The sequence below is a fragment of the Protopterus annectens genome, chromosome 10.part0 (assembly GCF_019279795.1).
Source record: "Protopterus annectens isolate FY-2018-M chromosome 10.part0, PAN1.0, whole genome shotgun sequence".
NCBI lineage: Eukaryota > Metazoa > Chordata > Ceratodontiformes > Protopteridae > Protopterus > Protopterus annectens.
The window spans coordinates 1,658,639,066-1,658,659,415 of NC_056744.1; the positions used below are offsets into that span (position 1 = coordinate 1,658,639,066).

Sequence of the window (20,350 nt, forward strand, 5' to 3'; positions counted from 1 at the left end):
GATCATTGGTCTGATAAGTGAAGAGTACAGGGGAACAATGACCTCACTAGATCTGGATGTGAATCCCTTCATGATCAGGTGGGCAATGTAGAAGGTCTTTCTAACCACTTTAGCAACGTGAGTGTCAAAAGAAAGGCCACTGTCAACCTGGGTCCCCAGGTCCCTGATAACCTCTTCTGTGCTTAGTGGATTGCCATCTATATGGTAGCTTGGGGTTACCTTGTTTTTCCCGAAGGGTATGACTATACATTTTTTGTCGTTTAACTTCAGGCCATGGCTCTGGCACCAGCTATCTGTTTCTGTGAGTCCCTTCTGAAGGATATCCGTGTCCGATGCACTTTCCACTATGGCCCAGTTTGCAGTCGTCTGCAAACTTTGTCAGCCAAAGTCCTCCCATGTTGGCCTGTACTTCTGAGAAGTAGATGCCGAACAATAGGGGCCAAGGACCGAGCCCTGTGGGACACCACTTGTGACCGGCTTGGAGTCTGACATAGCGCCAGCAACTCTAACCCTGTGGGTTCTGTCCTTAAGCCAGTTTGCAACCCATCTTGTGACATATGGGTTTACATTTAAGCTGGTAAGTTTTTCTACAATACCCGAGTGGGGTATTGTGTCAAAGCCCTTTGCAAGGTCAAGGTAGGCTGTATGGACTGCCTTTCCCTCATCAATGGCCTTGGTGACTGTTTCGAAGAAGTCGACCAAGTTCAAAAGGCATGATCTGCCCTTGACGAAGCCAAACTGGGTCGGGTCCAATGTCTGCAAGTCCCTATATCTTTGTTTATGAGCTCCATTATGATCCTCTCCATAGCTTTGCAGACTAGACTTGTTAAGCTTATGGGCGGTAATTACCAGGGTCCGTAGAGGAACCGCCTTTGTGGAGTGGGACCACAGTTGCCGTACGCCACTCCTTGGGCACGTATCCTGTGGTAAGGCTGAGATTAAACAGCTGCCTTATGTGCGGGTTTAATTCCTCATTTAGCTCGTGTAGCACACAGCCGGGGACACCATCCGGTCCCATTGATGCTGTGTTTTTAGCTTTAGAGAGCAGCTTTCACCTGCGCATTTGAGCTGTCTGGGAGGCTACACTCTGCTGGGATAGTTATCTCTCCTTTAGGGGAGAGGGGTGAAGTTTGCACTGAACCTGTCTGCCAGTATGTTGGCAATGTCTGTGGGTTCAGTGATTTTTATATCATTTTGGACTAATTCTGAGCATATCTGGGAGTTTCCACCCAGGTTCCTAACATAGCTGAAAAAGGCCTTATGATTGTCCTTTGAATCCATGGCAATTTTTCTCTCAAAATTGGCCTTAGTTGATTTTATGAGTGCTCATATTTTTTACTAATAATGATCAGGGGTGACTTCCCTTTTATGGATTTTGTTCTATCATGTAATAGCTTTCTCCTCTTATTGTAAAGTTTATTAATGGCTGGGGTCCACCAGACTGGACGTTTGCCCTTTGTGGAAAGAGTCTTGGTTTTATTTGGGATTGCCTGATCCATGCAGTCCTGGAGGTGTTCATAGAAGGCATTTGTAAGGGCTTCCGCAGCTTGGGTTGTGGTTTCCACTGGCTCAGGGGCCTTGAAGGATACCACACCAGTCTTGAGTAGTGTGAAGTTTGCTTTAGAGAAGTTCTTCACTGTGGTCTTTTGTTTGGGGTGGGGCGGGATGTGGATTTCCAGTGAGATTAGTTTATGATCAGATCTCACCAATGAGGGATATACTTCCGGTGTGGAACATTTTGTCCCCATGTTTGTGATAATGAGATCTAGTATATTTTCTCCTCTCGTGGGAACAGTGACTAGCTGTTCCATGGCATTTGAATTTATGAACTCCAGGAACCGTTGGGCTAGAAAGTTAGGGCTTGAGTAATGTTCCCAGTCTACATTCGGGTAGTTGAAGTCACCCAATATGATGGTGTTTGGAGATACATTTATACCCTCCAGTGTCTTCAGGAAGGCTGTGTGGGGTTCCTGAGTTTGAGAGGGTGGCCTGTAGCATGCTACAATTTGTAGAGCAGTTTTGCCTATGGTTAGTTGCACCTGGATGGTTTCCGCAGCTTCGTGCGTTGCCACCAACCTGGAGGTGTGGGTATCCTTTATGAATATGGATACACCCCCTCCTTTTGTGGTGTGATCCGGGTTTTGGGGCCAGAACGCATGATATGAGGTAAAACCTAATAGTGCCGGGGTGCTCTCAGGAGCCTTGAACCAGGTTTCAGTTACAGCACAGACATCGATGTTCTCCATACTGAGAAGGGCCTCGAGTGCGTGCATTTTGAGATTTAGACTTCTGGCATTGAGCAGCATTACCCTCAGTTTCTTCCCATTTTGTTTTCTAGGGTGGTAGGTTTAGAATTTGAGCCTTGCCTAAAAAAGGCACTATGGGGGTGGCAAGAGCCTTAGCCAATATCCGGAATCCCAGGGGTGACAGGTGCAAGCCGTCTCTTGCGAAGCAGCGTGGCTTGTCAAGCATGTCATCCCAGGCAGACAGACACTGGATCCCCTTTGAATGACACCAGACATTAAGCCAATTGCTAAAGCTGATCATCTTGTCTCTATATTGTGGCATCATTCTTGGTGAAGGAAGGATACTGCGCAGGGTCAGGGTCATACCTGCCTGGGCTACATAATCCGAGAGCTCCTCTATGTCTCTTTTCATGTAGTCCAGGGAGGTACGTCTCAGGTCATTCACACCAGCATGGACAATGACTGTGTCATATTTGTACTTGCCATAGAGTGACCAGAGTGCTTGTGTTATGTGGCGGATTCTAGTGCCCGATAGGCAGCTTACTGTGACCCTCTCCTTGTTCAGCCTGGTGAGTGGGACGTCAGTGTGTCTGACTATGGAGTCACCTATGACAAGTATGTTTGGTGTTGTATTTGGCCTTAAGGGCTGTGACTGCTTTGCACACTGCTTTTGTGGTTTATGTGTTGCTTGTGGGGTGTCTTGAGGTAGCAGTTGTTTGGGTGTCTGCTTTGGAGGCCTCTGCTGTTTAGGTAAATTTTACTCAGAGCCTCAGTATGTCTTTGTGTGTTTATGTGTTTGACTCAGTGGTGTGGTAGCATTATGTGAGGCTGGTTTTGTGGTGTGTGTAGTTGCCTTCTCCTCCTGTCTGGTCTTGCCAGTCCTGAGTTGAGAGAGCTCAGCCTCCAGTTTGGCTAAATAGCTGCATCTCTCGCAAGTATTTGTGTTATGTGGGAGGAGGAGAGGGTTGTCTGTGTACATGAGGCAGTTATAACATTGCCTCAAGATTCCCAGATTCACCAGCTGGACCGGAGAGGAGATTGACAACTGACCTTTGGACATGCTAGAATAATATTGGGAATTCCTTAATAATTGAAAACAAGGGCCAGTGGGGAGTGAAGGTGTAGTGCTTTTAATTTTTAGTGCTGACTTATATAATTGCTTTAGTGAGCAAGTGCCAGGTAACTTGAGTGCAATATGTTACAAGTAACTAAATGCAAAAACGACAAACAGTAACTTTCTTTCAAGTGAAACAAGGAACTAGTACAGTAAGCAATGCAGGTATCACTAGTGATATCTATGTGTTTGATCTATAATGCATGCGACTGATGTTGTGTACTACTGATAACCTACTTGTAGTTAACATTGACTTCATGTGAGAACTTTCCCTGCAATGCCTTTAGGTAAGTATATCCCTCACACTGTATCTGTTTGAGTATTAGGTGTCCACCATGTGGGGGTTTACTGGGGTTCAGCTGATGCAAAAAAAAAAAGGTTTTTATTGTGCTTTCTGAAGGAAGAACAAGAAAGACTGCAAAGGCAGTACATTATGTACGACAAACTGCAAACAGTGTATGTAGGAATTCTAAATTAATGAGCAGTATTTATACAGAGTTCCACATGATCACTGACATCATTAACCTCGACATATCCAAACCTCTTATTTTGTATAATTAACGCAGATGGTGCATCACTGAAACAGTGGCCAGTCCCCAATGCATTAGTGACATACGTGTCATCTGATTTCAGTGTCACCCAATAGAAAGGAAATAGAGAGGAAAATCTGATGGCTTCCCTAATTGTGGCTAAGTGTAAAGTGGATGAAGCTGTAGCTGGTGATCATAAATGGAGGATTTGCACCTCATAAAATCTTATTTTCTCTAAGAGAATCATTACCGACACTGCTTCTATTACAGAGCTGGCAATGATTTGCTGTGTTTTACAGTTTTCTCTTGTCTCTGTGGTTGTGTAACAGTGGAGTTAGTATTACATATAAGTAGGGGGGGCATGAAGTCCATAACATGGGGTGAATAGGGCTTGTCCTACAGAAGGAAAAAACAAACTTCTGATTGTTTTCCATCTGGACATGTACATGGCCAATTATGTTAGTATGGTTGCAGATAAGTAAAAATATAACTCAATGAAGTCAATAGCAATGTCTTCTACAAGTGTCTGCAAAGTCCGAATTCTGCATTTTTATACTATTTTACACAAAACTGGAAAAGCAGTCTTTTCTGTAATGTCCATGTCTTCCACACACTAACTGTTGATCAAGTGCCACAGTCACGGAATAATCCTTTTTCTTTTAAAAAGATCTTAGCTTTTCATATTTACATTAACATATCTTATCAGAATTTTCCTTGTTATGTCACACCATTTAGTCCTCTAACATCATGCACGTTTTCACTTTTCCTAAAATATTTAAAACATCAGTTAAAAAGAACAAATTTAAGTAAAATACAATTAATAAATTATTTACATACTGTTGGAGTTATCTTCAAAATGATCCTTCTGCTTCGTGATATTTATTCCCATCACAACATCCTTTGGAACTTCATCTGCTTTAAATAGCTGTAATAACTTCTTTGGAGGAATTTTGTATCCTGCATATAAATATATAAACATAATTACTAATTAGTCTATCACAACTGGACAAGGATCACTTTAGTAGGGGAATGAAGACACAACATTCAAACTCAAAAAGTGTATATTAACAACAGGATAATGTACAGATGTTTGTCATACAGACCCTGAACATTACTGCAGATGGTAACAGAACTACATTAGTCATCACAGATGCAACGGGGAAGCAAATGAAACATCTGTAGATATTACTAATCCTTAACAAGTCAGTGCTAACCATATGGTTGGCAATGACAACATCCTTAGATATTACTAATCCTTAACAAGTCAGTGCTAACCATATGGTTGGAAATGACAAAATCCTTAGATATTACTAATCCTTAACAAGTCAGTGCTAACCATATGGTTGGAAATGACAACATCCTTAGATATTACTAATCCTTAACATGTCAGTGCTAACCACATGGTTGGAAATGACAACATCCTTAGATATTACTAATCCTTAACAAGTCAGTGCTAACCATATGGTTGGAAATGAAACATCCTTAGATATTACTTATCCTTAACAAGTCAGTGCTAACCATATGGTTGGCAATGACAACATCCTTAGATATTACAAATCCTTAACAAGTCAGTGCTAACCATATGGTTGGAAATGAAACATCCTTAGATATTACTAATCCTTAACAAGTCAGTGCTAACCATATGGTTGGCAATGACAACATCCTTAGATATTACTAATCCTTAACAAGTCAGTGCTAACCATATGGTTGGCAATGACAACATCCTTAGATATTACTAATCCTTAACAAGTCAGTGCTAACCATATGGTTGGAAGTGACAACATCCTTAGATATTACTAATCCTTAACAAGTCAGTGCTAACCATATGGTTGGAAATGAAACATCCTTAGATATTACTAATCCTTAACAAGTCAGTGCTAACCATATGGTTGGAAATGAAACATCCTTAGATATTACTAATCCTTAACAAGTCAGTGCTAACCATATGGTTGGCAATGACAACATCCTTAGATATTACTAATCCTTAACAAGTCAGTGCTAACCATATGGTTGGAAATGACAACATCCTTAGATATTACTAATCCTTAACAAGTCAGTGCTAACCATATGGTTGGAAATGACAACATCCTTAGATATTACTAATCCTTAACAAGTCAGTGCTAACCATATGGTTGGAAATGACAACATCCTTAGATATTACTAATCCTTAACAAGTCAGTGCTAACCATATGGTTGGCAATGACAACATCCTTAGATATTACTAATCCTTAACAAGTCAGTGCTAACCATATGGTTAGAAATGACAACATTCTTAGATATTACTAATCCTTAACATGTCAGTGCTAAGCATATGGTTGGAAATGACAACATTCTTAGATATTACTAATCCTTAACAAGTCAGTGCTAACCATATGGTTGGAAATGACAACATCCTTAGGTATTACTAATCCTTAACAAGTCAGTGCTAACCATATGGTTAGAAATGACAACATTCTTAGATATTACTAATCCTTAACATGTCAGTGCTAAGCATATGGTTGGAAATGACAACATTCTTAGATATTACTAATCCTTAACAAGTCAGTGCTAACCATATGGTTGGAAATGACAACATCCTTAGGTATTACTAATCCTTAACAAGTCAGTGCTAACCATATGGTTGGAAATGACAACATCCTTAGGTATTACTAATCCTTAACAAGTCAGTGCTAACCATATGGTTGGAAATGACAACATCCTTAGATATTACTAATCCTTAACAAGTCAGTGCTAACCATATGGTTGGAAATGACAGCATCCTTAGATATTACTAATCCTTAACAAGTCAGTGCTAACCATATGGTTGGAAATGACAGCATCCTTAGATATTACTAATCCTTAACAAGTCAGTGCTAACCATATGGTTGGAAATGACAACATCCTGAGATATTACTAATCCTTAACAAGTCAGTGCTAACCATATGGTTGGAAATGACAACATCTTTAGGTATTACTAATCCTTAACAAGTCAGTGCTAACCATATTGTTGGAAATGACAACATCCTTAGATGTTACTAATCCTTAACAAGTCAGTGCTAACCATATGGTTGGAAATGACAACATCTTTAGGTATTACTAATCCTTAACAAGTCAGTGCTAACCATATGGTTGGAAATGACAACATCTTTAGGTATTACTAATCCTTAACAAGTCAGTGCTAACCATATGAGGGGAAACGCACAAAAGAAATATGAAGTTGTATCATGCAATTATTAGAAAGAAAACAAAAGAGGCAAACAGAAATAGATGAGTTAGGAGTACAGGGACCGTGTAAAAGGATGGAGTGGGAGAAGAGCAGTACGAAAAGGAATATTCTAGATATCAGACTGAATATATGAGTAATAGAATTTATCAGACAAGAACCTGTAACAGGGGGAACAAGTGAGGATACAGAGACAGGTATACTAATTTGTTACTGTATGGCTGCCCAGAAGTAGGGAGTTTCTATGCAAATAAGTATGCAAAGCAGCTGATGAAGATAGTGAAGGAACAAAAAGGAAGGGATGGCAGGTCGTGAGTGCAATAAGACAAACATGATGACGTGGTTAATACAGGAAAACACAAGTCAGATAAGTAGTACTACAGGCAGAGCTGCAATTAGGTAAGCAGTAGGAGGGTGTCTTGGGGTGGGGAAGGGGATTAAATAATAGGACAGAACTTGCAGCCTCCCTTAATAGCTTATGGACTTCAGGCCTCTAATCTCTTTTGCTAGGAACCTTTCAGATCTTTCAGCTGATATATTCGGTGAGATGCATTCAGAAGGAGGCATTGTATTCAGTAATTAGTCTGACTAATGCCACATACAAGGGAGTGTTTTAACTTTATACCTTAAAGATATTCCACTAGTAATTACTGTGCTAAATAGAAAGAATTCCTGACAACCATTATCATATGATCAAAAGAGAGAGAATTATCCAACTAAGATTTGATTGTAGGCACTGACTACATTTTTGTTTTGTTGCAGCATGTTGTCTGTACAATATAATAAAGGACAAAAGTCATGATATTAGTGCACCACAAATTTACTAGGGAGAGGTCAAAATTAGGGTATCACTTGACAAGAGCCCTGTCTGCTGTCATTTACAATCTTTGTTAACCAGAGATCGTCTATCTCTCTCTCTCTCTCTCCTTGAGCCACAACTGATCACTTTCATTCTTCCTGCTGAGGCACCTGCTGCCCACACTGTATGGGTTCTGTCTTTCAGCCAGTTTGTTATCCATCTTACCACATGTGGAATTATTTTTAAAGTGTTTAGCTCTGTATGATGCCAGCATGGGGAATGGCGTCAAAGCCCTTGGCCAGATCAAGGTATGTCACGTGTAACACATAGTCACTGTCTACAGCCTTTGTAACTATTCTGAAGAAGATTACCAGATTGAACAGACAAGAATTACCTTTCACATAGCCAAACTGTTGGATAAAGTCTAGGGTTCTTGATGTCACTACTAGAGAAGATGAAATTAAACATCAAATCTTCCTCTCCTCCTAGCACCCAACACTATAACCTGTGAGAGATGCACTTAGATAGCCAAACTGGAAGCAAAGCTCTTTCCACCCAAGATTATGCTAGACAGTCAAAAAGAGAAGGATAACACCCGCACTACACCTCAAGCAACACATACCCCTTCTAAACCCACACCGCCACCACCCACACATAGCAACACTAAGCCCACATATGTGAAGGCCCTTAAGTAACCTGCCCAAGGAACAAGGACCTCCAAAGCTGAAACGCAAACACCAATCGCAACCAAAGTGTCATACAGCTCACAACACCAGTGTGCCACCCAACAGCAGCCCCTAAGGCAAGACAGCACACCCAACACTTTAGTCATAGGTAACTGTATAGTCAAGCACACTGATGTCCCACTCACCAGGTGGAACAAGGAGAAATTTACAGTCAGCTGCCTGTCTGGTACCAGGATCCGCCACATAACGCATGCACTCAAGTCACTCCACAGGTACAAATATGACTCTGTCATTGTCCATGTTGGAGTGAATGACTTGAGACATACCTCCCTGGACTACATAAAAAGAGACATGGAAGAGCTCTCGGATCATGTTGCCCAGGATGGTATGACCCTAGCCCTGAGTAGCATCCTGCCTTTGCCCAGAATGATACCACAGTATAAGGACAAAATGACTGACTTGAACAATTGGCTAAACTTCTGGTGTCATTCAAAGGGGATCCAGTATCTGTATGCCTGGGACAACATGATCGACAGACTACGATGCTTTGCCAGAGATGGTCTGCACCTGTCGCCCCTGGGATTCAGGTTACAGGCTAAGGCTCTTGCCACCCCTATAGTGCCTTTTTTAGGAAAGGTTCAAAGGACAAAACCACCACCGTAACAGATGGAAACATGCAAAATCTGAAGGTAATACTACTCAATGCTAGAAGTCTAAACCTCAAAATGCACTCTCTGGAGGCACTCCTAAAAATGGAGAACATCGATATCTGTGCAGTAACTGAGACCTGTTTCAAGGCTCCAGAGAGCACCCCTGCAATACCAGGCTTCAACTCTTACCACACTTTTCGGCCATCAAACCAGGACTGAAACACTAAAGGTGGAGTAGTGTCCATATTCACCAAGGATATTCACACCACCAGACTAGTTGCCCAACACAATGCATCTGAAATTCTCCAGGTGCAACTAACACTAGGTAAAACTGCAATCCAAATTGTAGCTTGCTACAGATCCCACACCATGCCCCAAGATTCTCACTACACCTTTCTAAACATTCTGGAAAATATTACGATACAACCAAACACCCTAATACTGGGTGATTTCAACTATCTTGCCATTAACTGGGAAAACTATTCGTGTACCAACACCTTTGCCTGGCAGTTCTTGGAATTCATAAATTCCAATGCCCTGGATCAACTAATCCATAGTCCCACCAGTGGCTCCAATATCCTAGACCTGGTCATTACCAACATGGGAAATCGATGCTCCACACCTATGGTCACCCCCTTGTTGTTCAGATCTGACCATAAGCTAATCACCCTTGACATCCGCATCCCACCCCCACCCCCCAGTAAGGAAACCTCTATAAAAAACTTCTCTAAAGCCAGCTTCATGCTACTCAAGTCAGAAGTGGTAAACTTCATGACATCCATGCAGATGGGAACTGAAAGTGTGACTGCTGAATCCTATACTAAGGCACTGTATCAGCACATCCACTCATGCATGAATCATGCCATCCCAAATAGTACCAAGATGCTCTCCTCCAAAAAAAAGGAAGTCAATCTGGTGGTCCCCTGCCATAAACAAACTTTACAACAGAAGGAAGAAACTGTTTCAGAAAAGAGGAAAATCCCAGGATGCAAAAAACTCCCATACCAGCCTCAGTAAGAAGCTGAGATCCCTCAAAAATTCCTCCAAAGCTAGTTACCCCCCCCTCACCCCCTAAAGGGCCCATCTCAATACTGAAAGATTGCCAAATTCTGGTAATCATGGCAACACAGGCAAAAAAACGCACTCTCCAAAGCTAAGAATACAGCATCCATGGGACCAGATGACATCCCCGGCTGCATACTACATGAACTACAAAGTGAACTGGCATCTCACCTAATTGTCATGTTTAATAATAGCCTCACCTCAGGCTTCTTGCCCACTTAGTGGCGCACAGCTACAGTTATCCCACTCCACAAGGGGGGGATCCACCTTGGATCTCAGGAACTACCTCCCCATCAGTCTGATGAGCCTTATCTGTAAGGCCATGGAACGTATTATCATGGAACTTATAAACAAAGACATTGGCAATCTTCAGACAATGGACCCCACCCAGTTTGGGTTTGCGAAGGGCCGATCTTGACCCTTGAACCTGAATGACTTCTTTGTATCGATCTCCAGAGCTGTGGATGAGGGTAAGGCAGTCCACACAGTCTATCTGGACCTCACCAAGGCCTTCAACAGCATCCCCCACTCTGGAATCATAGATAAACTTACTAGGCTGGGCATTAATCCCTACGTCACTCGATGGGTTGCCAACTGGCTTAATGACAGAACCTACACTGTAAAAGTAGTCCAATCCAAATCCAGCTCCAGACAAGTGACAAGTGGGGTACCTCAGAGTTCATTCCTGGGACCGCTCTTGCTTGGCATCTACTTCTTTGAAGTAAAGGCAAACACTAAGGGACTCTGGCTAACAACGTTTGCAGACAACTGCAAACTGGGAGTCATTACTGAATCCCCAAATGATGTGGATATTTTACCAAAGGGCCTTACAGAAACAGATGCTTGATGCCAGAGCCATGGGCTCAAGCTCAATGCCAAGAAATGTACAGTTATCCCCTTTGGGAAAAAACATGTACCCATGAATTACCACATAGGTGGCAGTACACTAAACACTGAAAGTGTGATAAGAGACTTGGGGACACAGGTAGACAGTGGTCTCACCTTCGATAACCACATTGCCACAACAGTCAGGAAATCCTTCTATGTGGCACACCTCATCACTAAGGGCTTTTCATCCAGAAAAAAGGAGGTCATTGCCCCACTGTACTCATTCCTCATTAGCCCCATTATAGAATGCAACGCCCCGTTTGGTATGTACCTCTCAAGACATCTGCAACAACTGGAAAGGCCACAGAAATACCTCACTAAAAGAATCACAGGCCTAAAGCAGATGTCCTATGCTGACCGTCTAAAAGAACTCCAGATATACTCCGAGTAGACGATATGTGAAGCTTAACATACAAAGCCATGTCAAACCCAGAGCTGTTGGACATGCTACACTTAAAGAAATCCCAATCCCTCAGAGCCACACGCTCCAGGGATCTAAACCTTGTCATACAATTAACAAAACATGCTGGAGGGATAGGTTCCTGACCCAGAGACTCCCCATACTCTGGAATAGACTGCCCATACATGTCAAGCAGAGCACCTCTTTGGCCCTCTTCAAAAGGAACCTTGATGATTGGATGGGAGATAGGAAATTCACCTCGGGGATCACATCAGTTGCCCTGCTAGACAGGGGTCCAGGGAAATAAATAATGTGGGAAGAAATAGCCAGGGAACTGTTATGGCTAGGCTTGATAGGCCCTAGGGCCAATAGCCTAGTACCAACCTATGGTGTATCAGTGCTTGGTGAAAGAGTAGACACAGTGAACTTATTAACAAGAAGTGAAGTGTTTTGTACTGTCCAGACCAATGGAAAATCCACAGAGGTCAAAGTACATGCTGGGTCAAAGTATAATGTTATATCAGCAGACACATTTGTAAGAGTGAGAACAAATGAACAACTCAATGTAACCAGCAGTGTGAGACTTGTTGCTTATGGAGGTGAAGAAATTCAAGTGATGCTTTTGTGTTATCTGGCCAGGAACTGTTACAACTTGTTATTCTATGTAGTCCAAAGACCAGTGCAATCTTTACTGGGTCTCAAAGATAGTTTAAGAATGAATCTGCTTTCTTTTGCTAAAGAAGTTCTTCATGTGAGTGCAGTTCTGAATTCTAACTTCTCCAAAGCCATTTTCTCAGAGTATGCGGATATTTTCAATATCCCGGTCTATGTGAGACAGAGCACCTCGCTGGCCTTGTTCAAGAGGAATCTTGACCAATGGATGGGGGATCGCAGATACACCCCAGGGGTTACCTCAGTGTCACTGCTAGATAGAGGCACAGCAAAATAAAGGGCATAGTTTCTCCAAACTAAAGGGGTGGCGTAAGCCACAAAACTATGGGCTAGGCTTATAAATGCCCTCGGGCAGATAGCCTAGTATGAACCTATGAATAAATTGGGCAAGCTTCCGGTTGTGTATTCCATGAAGGTGGACACAGAGGTCACTCCAGTGTTCAGACCAGCAAGAAGAGTTCCAATAGCTATGCAAGATAAAGTTAAACCTCAGTTGGATAAAATGATGCAGCAAGGTGTGATTTGTTCAGCAGAGAACCAACTGAATGGCTGTCGTCCATGGTATCCGCTCACAAAAAAGGCTCAGATGAAATCAGAATAGGCATTGACCCAAGGGATTTGAACAAAGCATTAGAGACCCTATCGTCCAATGTGCACAGTCGAAGAAGCTGCAGCTCTAATACTGAATGCCACTATATTTTCTGTTTTGGATGCAGAGAGTTCATTTTGGCAAGTGTTGCTTGATCACAAATCCTCATTTCTAACTTCTTTTGGTACACCATTTAGCAGATACAGATTCCTAAGGATGCCATTTGGAAAAAAAATTCTGCAAGTGAAGTTTTTCAGAGTGCAATGGAGGAAATTTGTTTGGGTTATCCTTGTGCCATAATAGTATATGATTTACTGATTGGAGGCAATGGTGAAGCAGAGCCTGACAGAAACCTCAGGAAAGTTCTAGACAGAGCACATAAAGTGAACTTAAAGCTCAATCCTCTGGAGTACAAATTCAGACTTCCAGAAGTTACGTATGTAGGTCGTTTGTTGACAAGTGCAGGCTTGAGACCTGACCCGTCCAAGCAAGCAGGTATTCTAAAAATGTCAGTGCCAGACAATGTACAAGGTTTACAGCATTTCCTGGGCATGGTCAATTATTTAGGCAAATTTATACCAGACTTCAGTGAGTTGACAGTATCTTTTAGAGAGCTAACATGCAAAAATGTTGCATGGTCATGGCTGGAACATCATCAGAAGGGATTTGAAGACCTTAAGCAGAAAGATGCCACCCCAAGATACTATGATGTCAACAAGCCAATTATTCTTTTCTGTGATGCTTCAAAACTTGGCCAGGTGCAGTTATACTTCAAGAGGGCAGACCAGTAGCTTATGCATCTAGAACACTAACCCAAACTGAGATGCAGTATGTTCAAACTGAGAGAGATTTTGGCAATAGTATTTGCATGTTCCAAGTTTCATGATTATATTTATGGTTGCGCTATCCAGATTAAAACTGATCAGCAACCTCTAGTTACTATTCTAAAGAAGCCTATCCATTCCAATCCAGCGAAATTACAAAGAATGATGCTCAAATTGCAAAAGTACAGTTTCAAATTGGTCTACACTAAAGGCAAATTGCTCTATCTGGCTGATTCCAGATCACACAGAAGTACAACAGAACAGGTTGATGCAGAGAATTTTGACTTTCATGTGATGTCAGTGCATAATTTTCCACCACTAGACTTGAGTTAAGAGATCACACTCAGATTGATCTAATTTCACAGAAGCTCAATCATTATATTAATGTTGGATGGCCATCAAAGCAATCTAGTGTATCACCTGAGGTGCAAGCGTATTTTCCTTACAAAGATGAATTGTTTATGGAAGATGACGGTTTTCAAAGGTCCTAAAATTGTTGTTCCTGCTTCCTTACAACAAGGATAAATTCAGATTTAGCATTGTGGTCACCCAGGATCCACATCCACTAAGAGAAGAGAAAGATAATTAGTATTTGGCATTCATTATCAAAAGGCATTGATAGAGTTCTTTATTCTTGTTCAGTATGTAATAGTACTAGACTGCATTTGCAAAGTGAAGTCCAATTCCTGAACTACCTTGGCCTACTGTAGCAACTGATATCTTTGAGTGGAACAATCAACACTACTTAGATATGGTAGACTCTTATTTGAATTGGTTTGAGATTGATGTACTACCAAACTTAACCTCAACTACTGTTATTACTAAATTGAAATGTCATTTCTCAGCTCATGGTAGTCCTCACAATCTTTTTTCTGACAATTCACTAGCCAGTTGTTTCAGAAATTTGCAAAAGAATGGAACTTTGTACATGTCACTAATCTTCCGGAATATCCTCAGTCCAATGGTCCAGCTGAATGTGCAGTGCTGAGTGCAAAGCAAATACTTGAAAAGTCAAAGTGACAATACCAATGCATTCTTGAATTTGCTTAATCTCAGAAACATACCCAGTGATGATATTCTTGGCGCACATGCTCAGAGACTACTTTCCAGGCAAACTAGAACCACGCTACCTATTTCTTCAAGTTTACTGCAGTGTAAACATAACAACGATAAAAACATCAAGGCTCAATTGTTTAAGAAGCATAATATCCAGAAATCTAGTTACAACAGATCAAGCAAATTACTTCATTCATTGAGGGAAGGAGAGACGGTATGAATCCAGACGACAAAAGGTTCTGATTGAACAGGACAGATTACAGGCATCAGTGCCAAGCAGAGATCCTACTTGGTAGATTCTGAGGGTGTAAGTGATTCAAACATTCCGCAGGTCAACCATTTTGCAGAAACTGTCCCAGCTGCTAAATCTAATTCCCAGTTTTATGTCACATGATATGGACAAGTTCCTAAGCCTAGTATGAAATATGCAGCAACGTGGACTTGATTGTATATACATGTGGATTTAGTATTGTATAATGCATGTCTATGGATTACCTGTGATTTCTACATGCCAAATAGTCTCATGGCAAATTGCATGATCTATTTCTCAAACAGGGAGGATGTAGATCAGAGTGTAATGTCCGTGTGCTATATCATTAAGACGTATGCAAGGCTGTACATGCATGTATAAATTCCAGACATGTACAATCCCTAGTGCCATTTTGTAGAAGCAGCCAGAGAGTGAGCATGCATATTGCAGTTGTTAATTTGTATACAAGTTATAGTTCATAGGTTCATAGTTTGGTACTAAGCTAACTGCCCTTGTGAGCCATTTTATGCCTAATCAGTTATCCCTTGTGAAACTCAAATCCTGCACCTTGTGTTTGTAAGACAGACACCTTAGCCATTAAGCCACCCTCCCAACCCCTTAACTTAAGTTAAAGTCAGTAAGCCTCTATAGTGATGTGTTTGTATAAAATAAAGCTGCTTGAACAGAACCCATGAAGACTCAGTTATTCATGTCCTAATGTAAAAGCAACAATAATTAGCACTAATTAATCCTAAATTGTCACTAATTATTTACTAGATTTAGCATAATTAGTTTCAGTTACTCTCAGTCCTGTTTTCTACTAGTATATAATTTGTGTGTGTTAGTTTACATTCAAGTCACCCTTGTTTCAGTTTTGTCTTTTAATGTTACTTCTTTTCACTTCTTCTTCTTCTTTCAGCTTTTCCCAGTTAGGGGGTCGCCACAGCAGATCATCTGTCCGCTCATGATTGGCAGTGGAGTTTTACGGTGTCGAGTTGCCAGCCCGGCGCCAAACCTTCCACAGAAGGCCTACACACATGCACACCCTCACACCTAGGGCCAATTTAGAGTGTCCAATCCACCTATTGCATGTCTTGAGGCACTCCTAAAAATGGAGAACATTGATATCTGTGCAGTAACGGAGACCTGGTTCAAGGCTCCAGAGAGCACCGCTGCAATACCAGGCTACAACTCTTACCACACTTTTCGGCCAGCAAACCAAGACCGAAACACTAAAGGTGGAGGAGTGTCCATGTTCACCAAGGATATTCACACCTTCAGGCTAGTTGCCCAACATAATGCATCTGAAATTCTCCAGGTGCAACTAACACTAGGTAAGACTGAAATCCAAATTGTAGCTTGCTATAGATCCCCCACCATGCCCCAAGATTCTCACTACACCTTTCTAAACATACTGGAAAATATTAAGATACAACCAAACACCCTAATACTGGGTGATTTCAACTACCCTGCCATTAACTGGGAAAACTACTAGGGTACCAACACCTTTTCCCAACGGTTCTTGGAATTCATAAATTCCAATGCCCTGGATCAACTAATCCATTGTCCCACCAGGGGCTCCAATATCCTAGACCTAGTCATTACCAACAAGGGAGATAGATGCTCCACACCAGTGGTCACCTCCTCATTGGTCAGGTCTGACCATAAGCAAATCACCTTTGACATCCACATCCCACCCCCACACTCCAGTAAGGAAACCTCCGTAAAAAAACTTCTCCATAGTCAACGTCATGCTACTCAAGTCAGAAGTGACAAACTTCATGACACCCATGCAGACGGGATGTGAAAGTTTGACTGCTGAATCCTACACTAAGGCACTGTATGAGCACATCCACTCGTGCATGAATCGTCCCATCCCAAATAGAACCAAGACACTCTCCTCCAAAAAAAAGAAGCCAATCTGGTGGTCCCCTGCCTTAAACAAACTATACAACAGAAGGAAGAAACTGTTGCAGAAAATATGAAAATCCCAGGATGCAAAAAACTCCCTTACCAGCCTCAGTAAGAAGCTGAGATCCATCATAAAATCATCCAAAGCTAGTTATGAAAATAAAACTGCCAAAGATTCCAAAGGCAACCACAAGGCATTCTATAGTTATGTCAAGAATCTAAATGGCAATGCTCAGATCTGCTCTGAGCTACAACAGCATGGCATTAAATATACTGATCCCAAGGATATTGCCAATATCCTGGCAGATCAATTTAGTGCCAACTTCACCCCCCTCTCACCCCTAATGGGCCCATCTCAATACCAAAAGATTGCCAAATTCCAGTAATCAAGGCCACACAGGTAGAAACCGCACACTCCAAAGCTAAGAATACAGCATCCATGGGACTAGATGACATCCCGGGCTATGTACTACATGAACTACAAAATGAACTGGCACCACACATAAGTGTCATGTATAATCATAGCTTCACCTCAGGCTTCATGCCCACTGAGCGGCGCACAGCTACAGTTATCCCACTCCACAAGGGGGGCTCCACCTTGGATCTCGGGAACTACTGTCCCATCAGTCTGACGAGCCTGATCTGCAAGGGCATGGAACTTATAAACAAAGACATTGGCAACCTTCAAACACTGGACTCCACCCAGTTTGGGTTTGTGAAGGGCCGATCTTGTCTCCAGAATCTGATTGACTTCTTCAAATCAGTCTCCAGAGCTGGGGCCGAGGGTAAGGCGGTCCACACAGCCTACCTGGACCTCGCGAAGGCCTTCAACACAATCCCCCACTCTGGAAACATAGATAAACTTACTAAGCTGGGCATAAATCCCTACATCATGTGATGGGTTGCCAACTGGCTTACTGACAGAACCCAGACTGTAAAAGTAGCCAACTCCAAATCCAGCTTCAGACAAGTGAAGTACTTCAGGGTTCAGTCCTGGGACTGCTCTTGTTTGGCATCTACTCCTCTGAAGTACAGGCCAACATTAAGGGACTCTGGCTAACAAAGGAGAGCCATTATTGAATCCACAAATGATGTGGATATTCTACAAAAGGGCCTTACAGAAACAGATGTTTGGTGCTAGAGCCATGGGCTCAAGATTATTGCCATGAAATATATAGTTATCCCCTTTGGGAAAAAACATGTACCCATGAATTACCACATAGGTGGCAGTACACTAAACACCAAAAGTGTGATGAGAGACTTAGGGACACAGGTGGACAGTGGTCTCGCCTTCGATAACCACATCACCACAACAGTCAGGAAATCCTTCTATGTGGCACACCTCATCACTAAGGGCTTTTTATCTAGAAAAAAGGAGGTCATTGTCCCACTGTACTCATCCCTCATTAGACCCATTATAGAGTACAACACCCCATTTGATATGTATCTCACAAGACATCTGCAACAGCTGGAAAGGCCGCAGAAATTCCTCACTAAAAGAATCACAGGCCTAAAGCAGATGCCCTATGCTGACAGTCTAAAAAACCTCCAGCTATACTCTGTGGCATATTGTCTACTCAGAGGTGAGCTCTGCTTAACATACAAGGCTGTCGGACATGCTCCACTTAAAGAAATCCCAATCTCTCAGAGCCACATGCTCCAGGGAATCTAAATCTCGTCATCACAATGAACAAAACATGCTGGAGGGATAGGTTCCTGACCCAGAGACTCCACAAACCCTGGAATAGACTGCCCATACATATCAAGCAGAGCGCCTCCTTGGCCCTCATAAAAAAGAACCTTGACGATTGGATGGGAGATAGGAAATTTAGGCAAAACCATCCTCCAATGAATAAGAATGTATCTATTTTCATGCAATCTGTCTTCAGAGATTTACACTTTCAAAATCATGGATATACTATGTTGGGACATAATCTTTCACAGCAAGAGAGCATCGCTCTTCATGAGTTACGTAACAACAAGGAATTCATATTAAGTGCAGATAAAGGTGGGCAGTGGTAGTTCAAAACATGAGTGATTATCTTCATGAGGGTTTAACTCAGTTATCTAATACGGCATGTTATATGAACATGGCCATTGACCTCACCCCGAATTTCAAGAAGGAAATTGATTCTTTCTTAAATCTAGCATGTGAAGAAGGTATCATTTCCAAAAGCTGTGTCAAACAACTTTTGGTCAAGGATCCCCGTAAGCAAATTCTATATCTACTACCTAAAATTCACAAATCATTAACTAATCCTCCAGGTAGACCAATTGTTTCGGGTATTGGATCCTTGACTGAACCATTGTCGGCCTTCCTGACATACTATCTTAAACCCTTTTTGGGTTTGGTTCGGGCAAGGCTACAGGATACCACACAGTTCCTCAAAATTATTGAAGACACTCAATTGGAGCCAGAGTGGTTAATGTGTTTATTAGATGTTAAAGCCCTATACACCAGCATACCACACTGGGATGGTTTACAAGCCCTCAAATATTGGTTGGATAAGGGCAATATTTATCCACCGGGGTTTAACACGCTATTGATTTGCATGTCAGAACATGTACTTAATAAAAATGTCTTGTATTTCCAAGGCCAGTGTTATTGGCAGCTTCAGGGGACGGCAATGGGGGCTTCCTTTGCTCCCATTTATGCCGACCTATTTATGGCATTTTTTGAAGAATGCATGATTTACGATGTATCTCACAATATCTATTTGGTTGAAATGGATATTTGGCGCAGGCACCTGGATGATTGCTGGATGGTGTGGCGTGCGGATGCTGGATATTTGCAGGAATTTGTAGAGTATCTTAATGGCAATATCTGGGGTACTGAATTTTCCATTACTTTTGATGCACAGACCATCAACTTTCTTGATGTAACTATCTCGAGAAACCCAGATCATACCTTAGCTACTAGAGTCTTCCGCAAATATCCACAATATAATGCCCTACTACATGCTTCCAGCATGCACCCACGCCACACCATCAGGATCATCCTGGTATCACAATTCATGCATATGAAGCGTCTTAGTTCCACCAAATCAGACTATGAGGCAGCTTGTCAAGATTTATATCGTAGATCTGTCAACAGAGGATATAAAACACAAGACATTAACCAAGCATGGACACGATCCTCCGAAACTAATAGAAAGACTATGTTGGATTACAAGATAACCACTGCAGATTCCAGGACACCTACTATTAGATTTATAACAACATATGGTAGAAATTATTATGTCATCAGAGATATCATAAACAGACACTGGAACATATTAATGGCTAATGAACAACTTAGAGTGGTTTTGGGGGAAGAATGTCAATTTTCATATAGGAAAGGAAAAACATTGGGTTCCTTACTATCCCATTACAAACACATAGGTAGTGGGGGAGCAATTTATAAACAACTTACTATTACAGGACATGAACTGTTGGGTACCTTCCCGTGTGGCCATTGTGGATCTTGCAAAC

The 20,350-nt window shown here is 41.8% G+C and overlaps 1 protein-coding gene across 1 annotated transcript in view; it reads right to left on the reverse strand.

The window, feature by feature from the left end:
• The window catches only part of LOC122814386 (zinc finger protein 723-like), a 135,873-nt gene that overhangs the window by 21,574 nt on the left and 93,949 nt on the right, over positions 1–20,350 (reverse strand). The window contains exon 5 of the mRNA XM_044086969.1: positions 4,728–4,847. Within this exon, the coding sequence (XP_043942904.1) occupies positions 4,728–4,847 (120 nt within the window). The remainder of the gene's footprint in view (positions 1–4,727; positions 4,848–20,350) is intronic.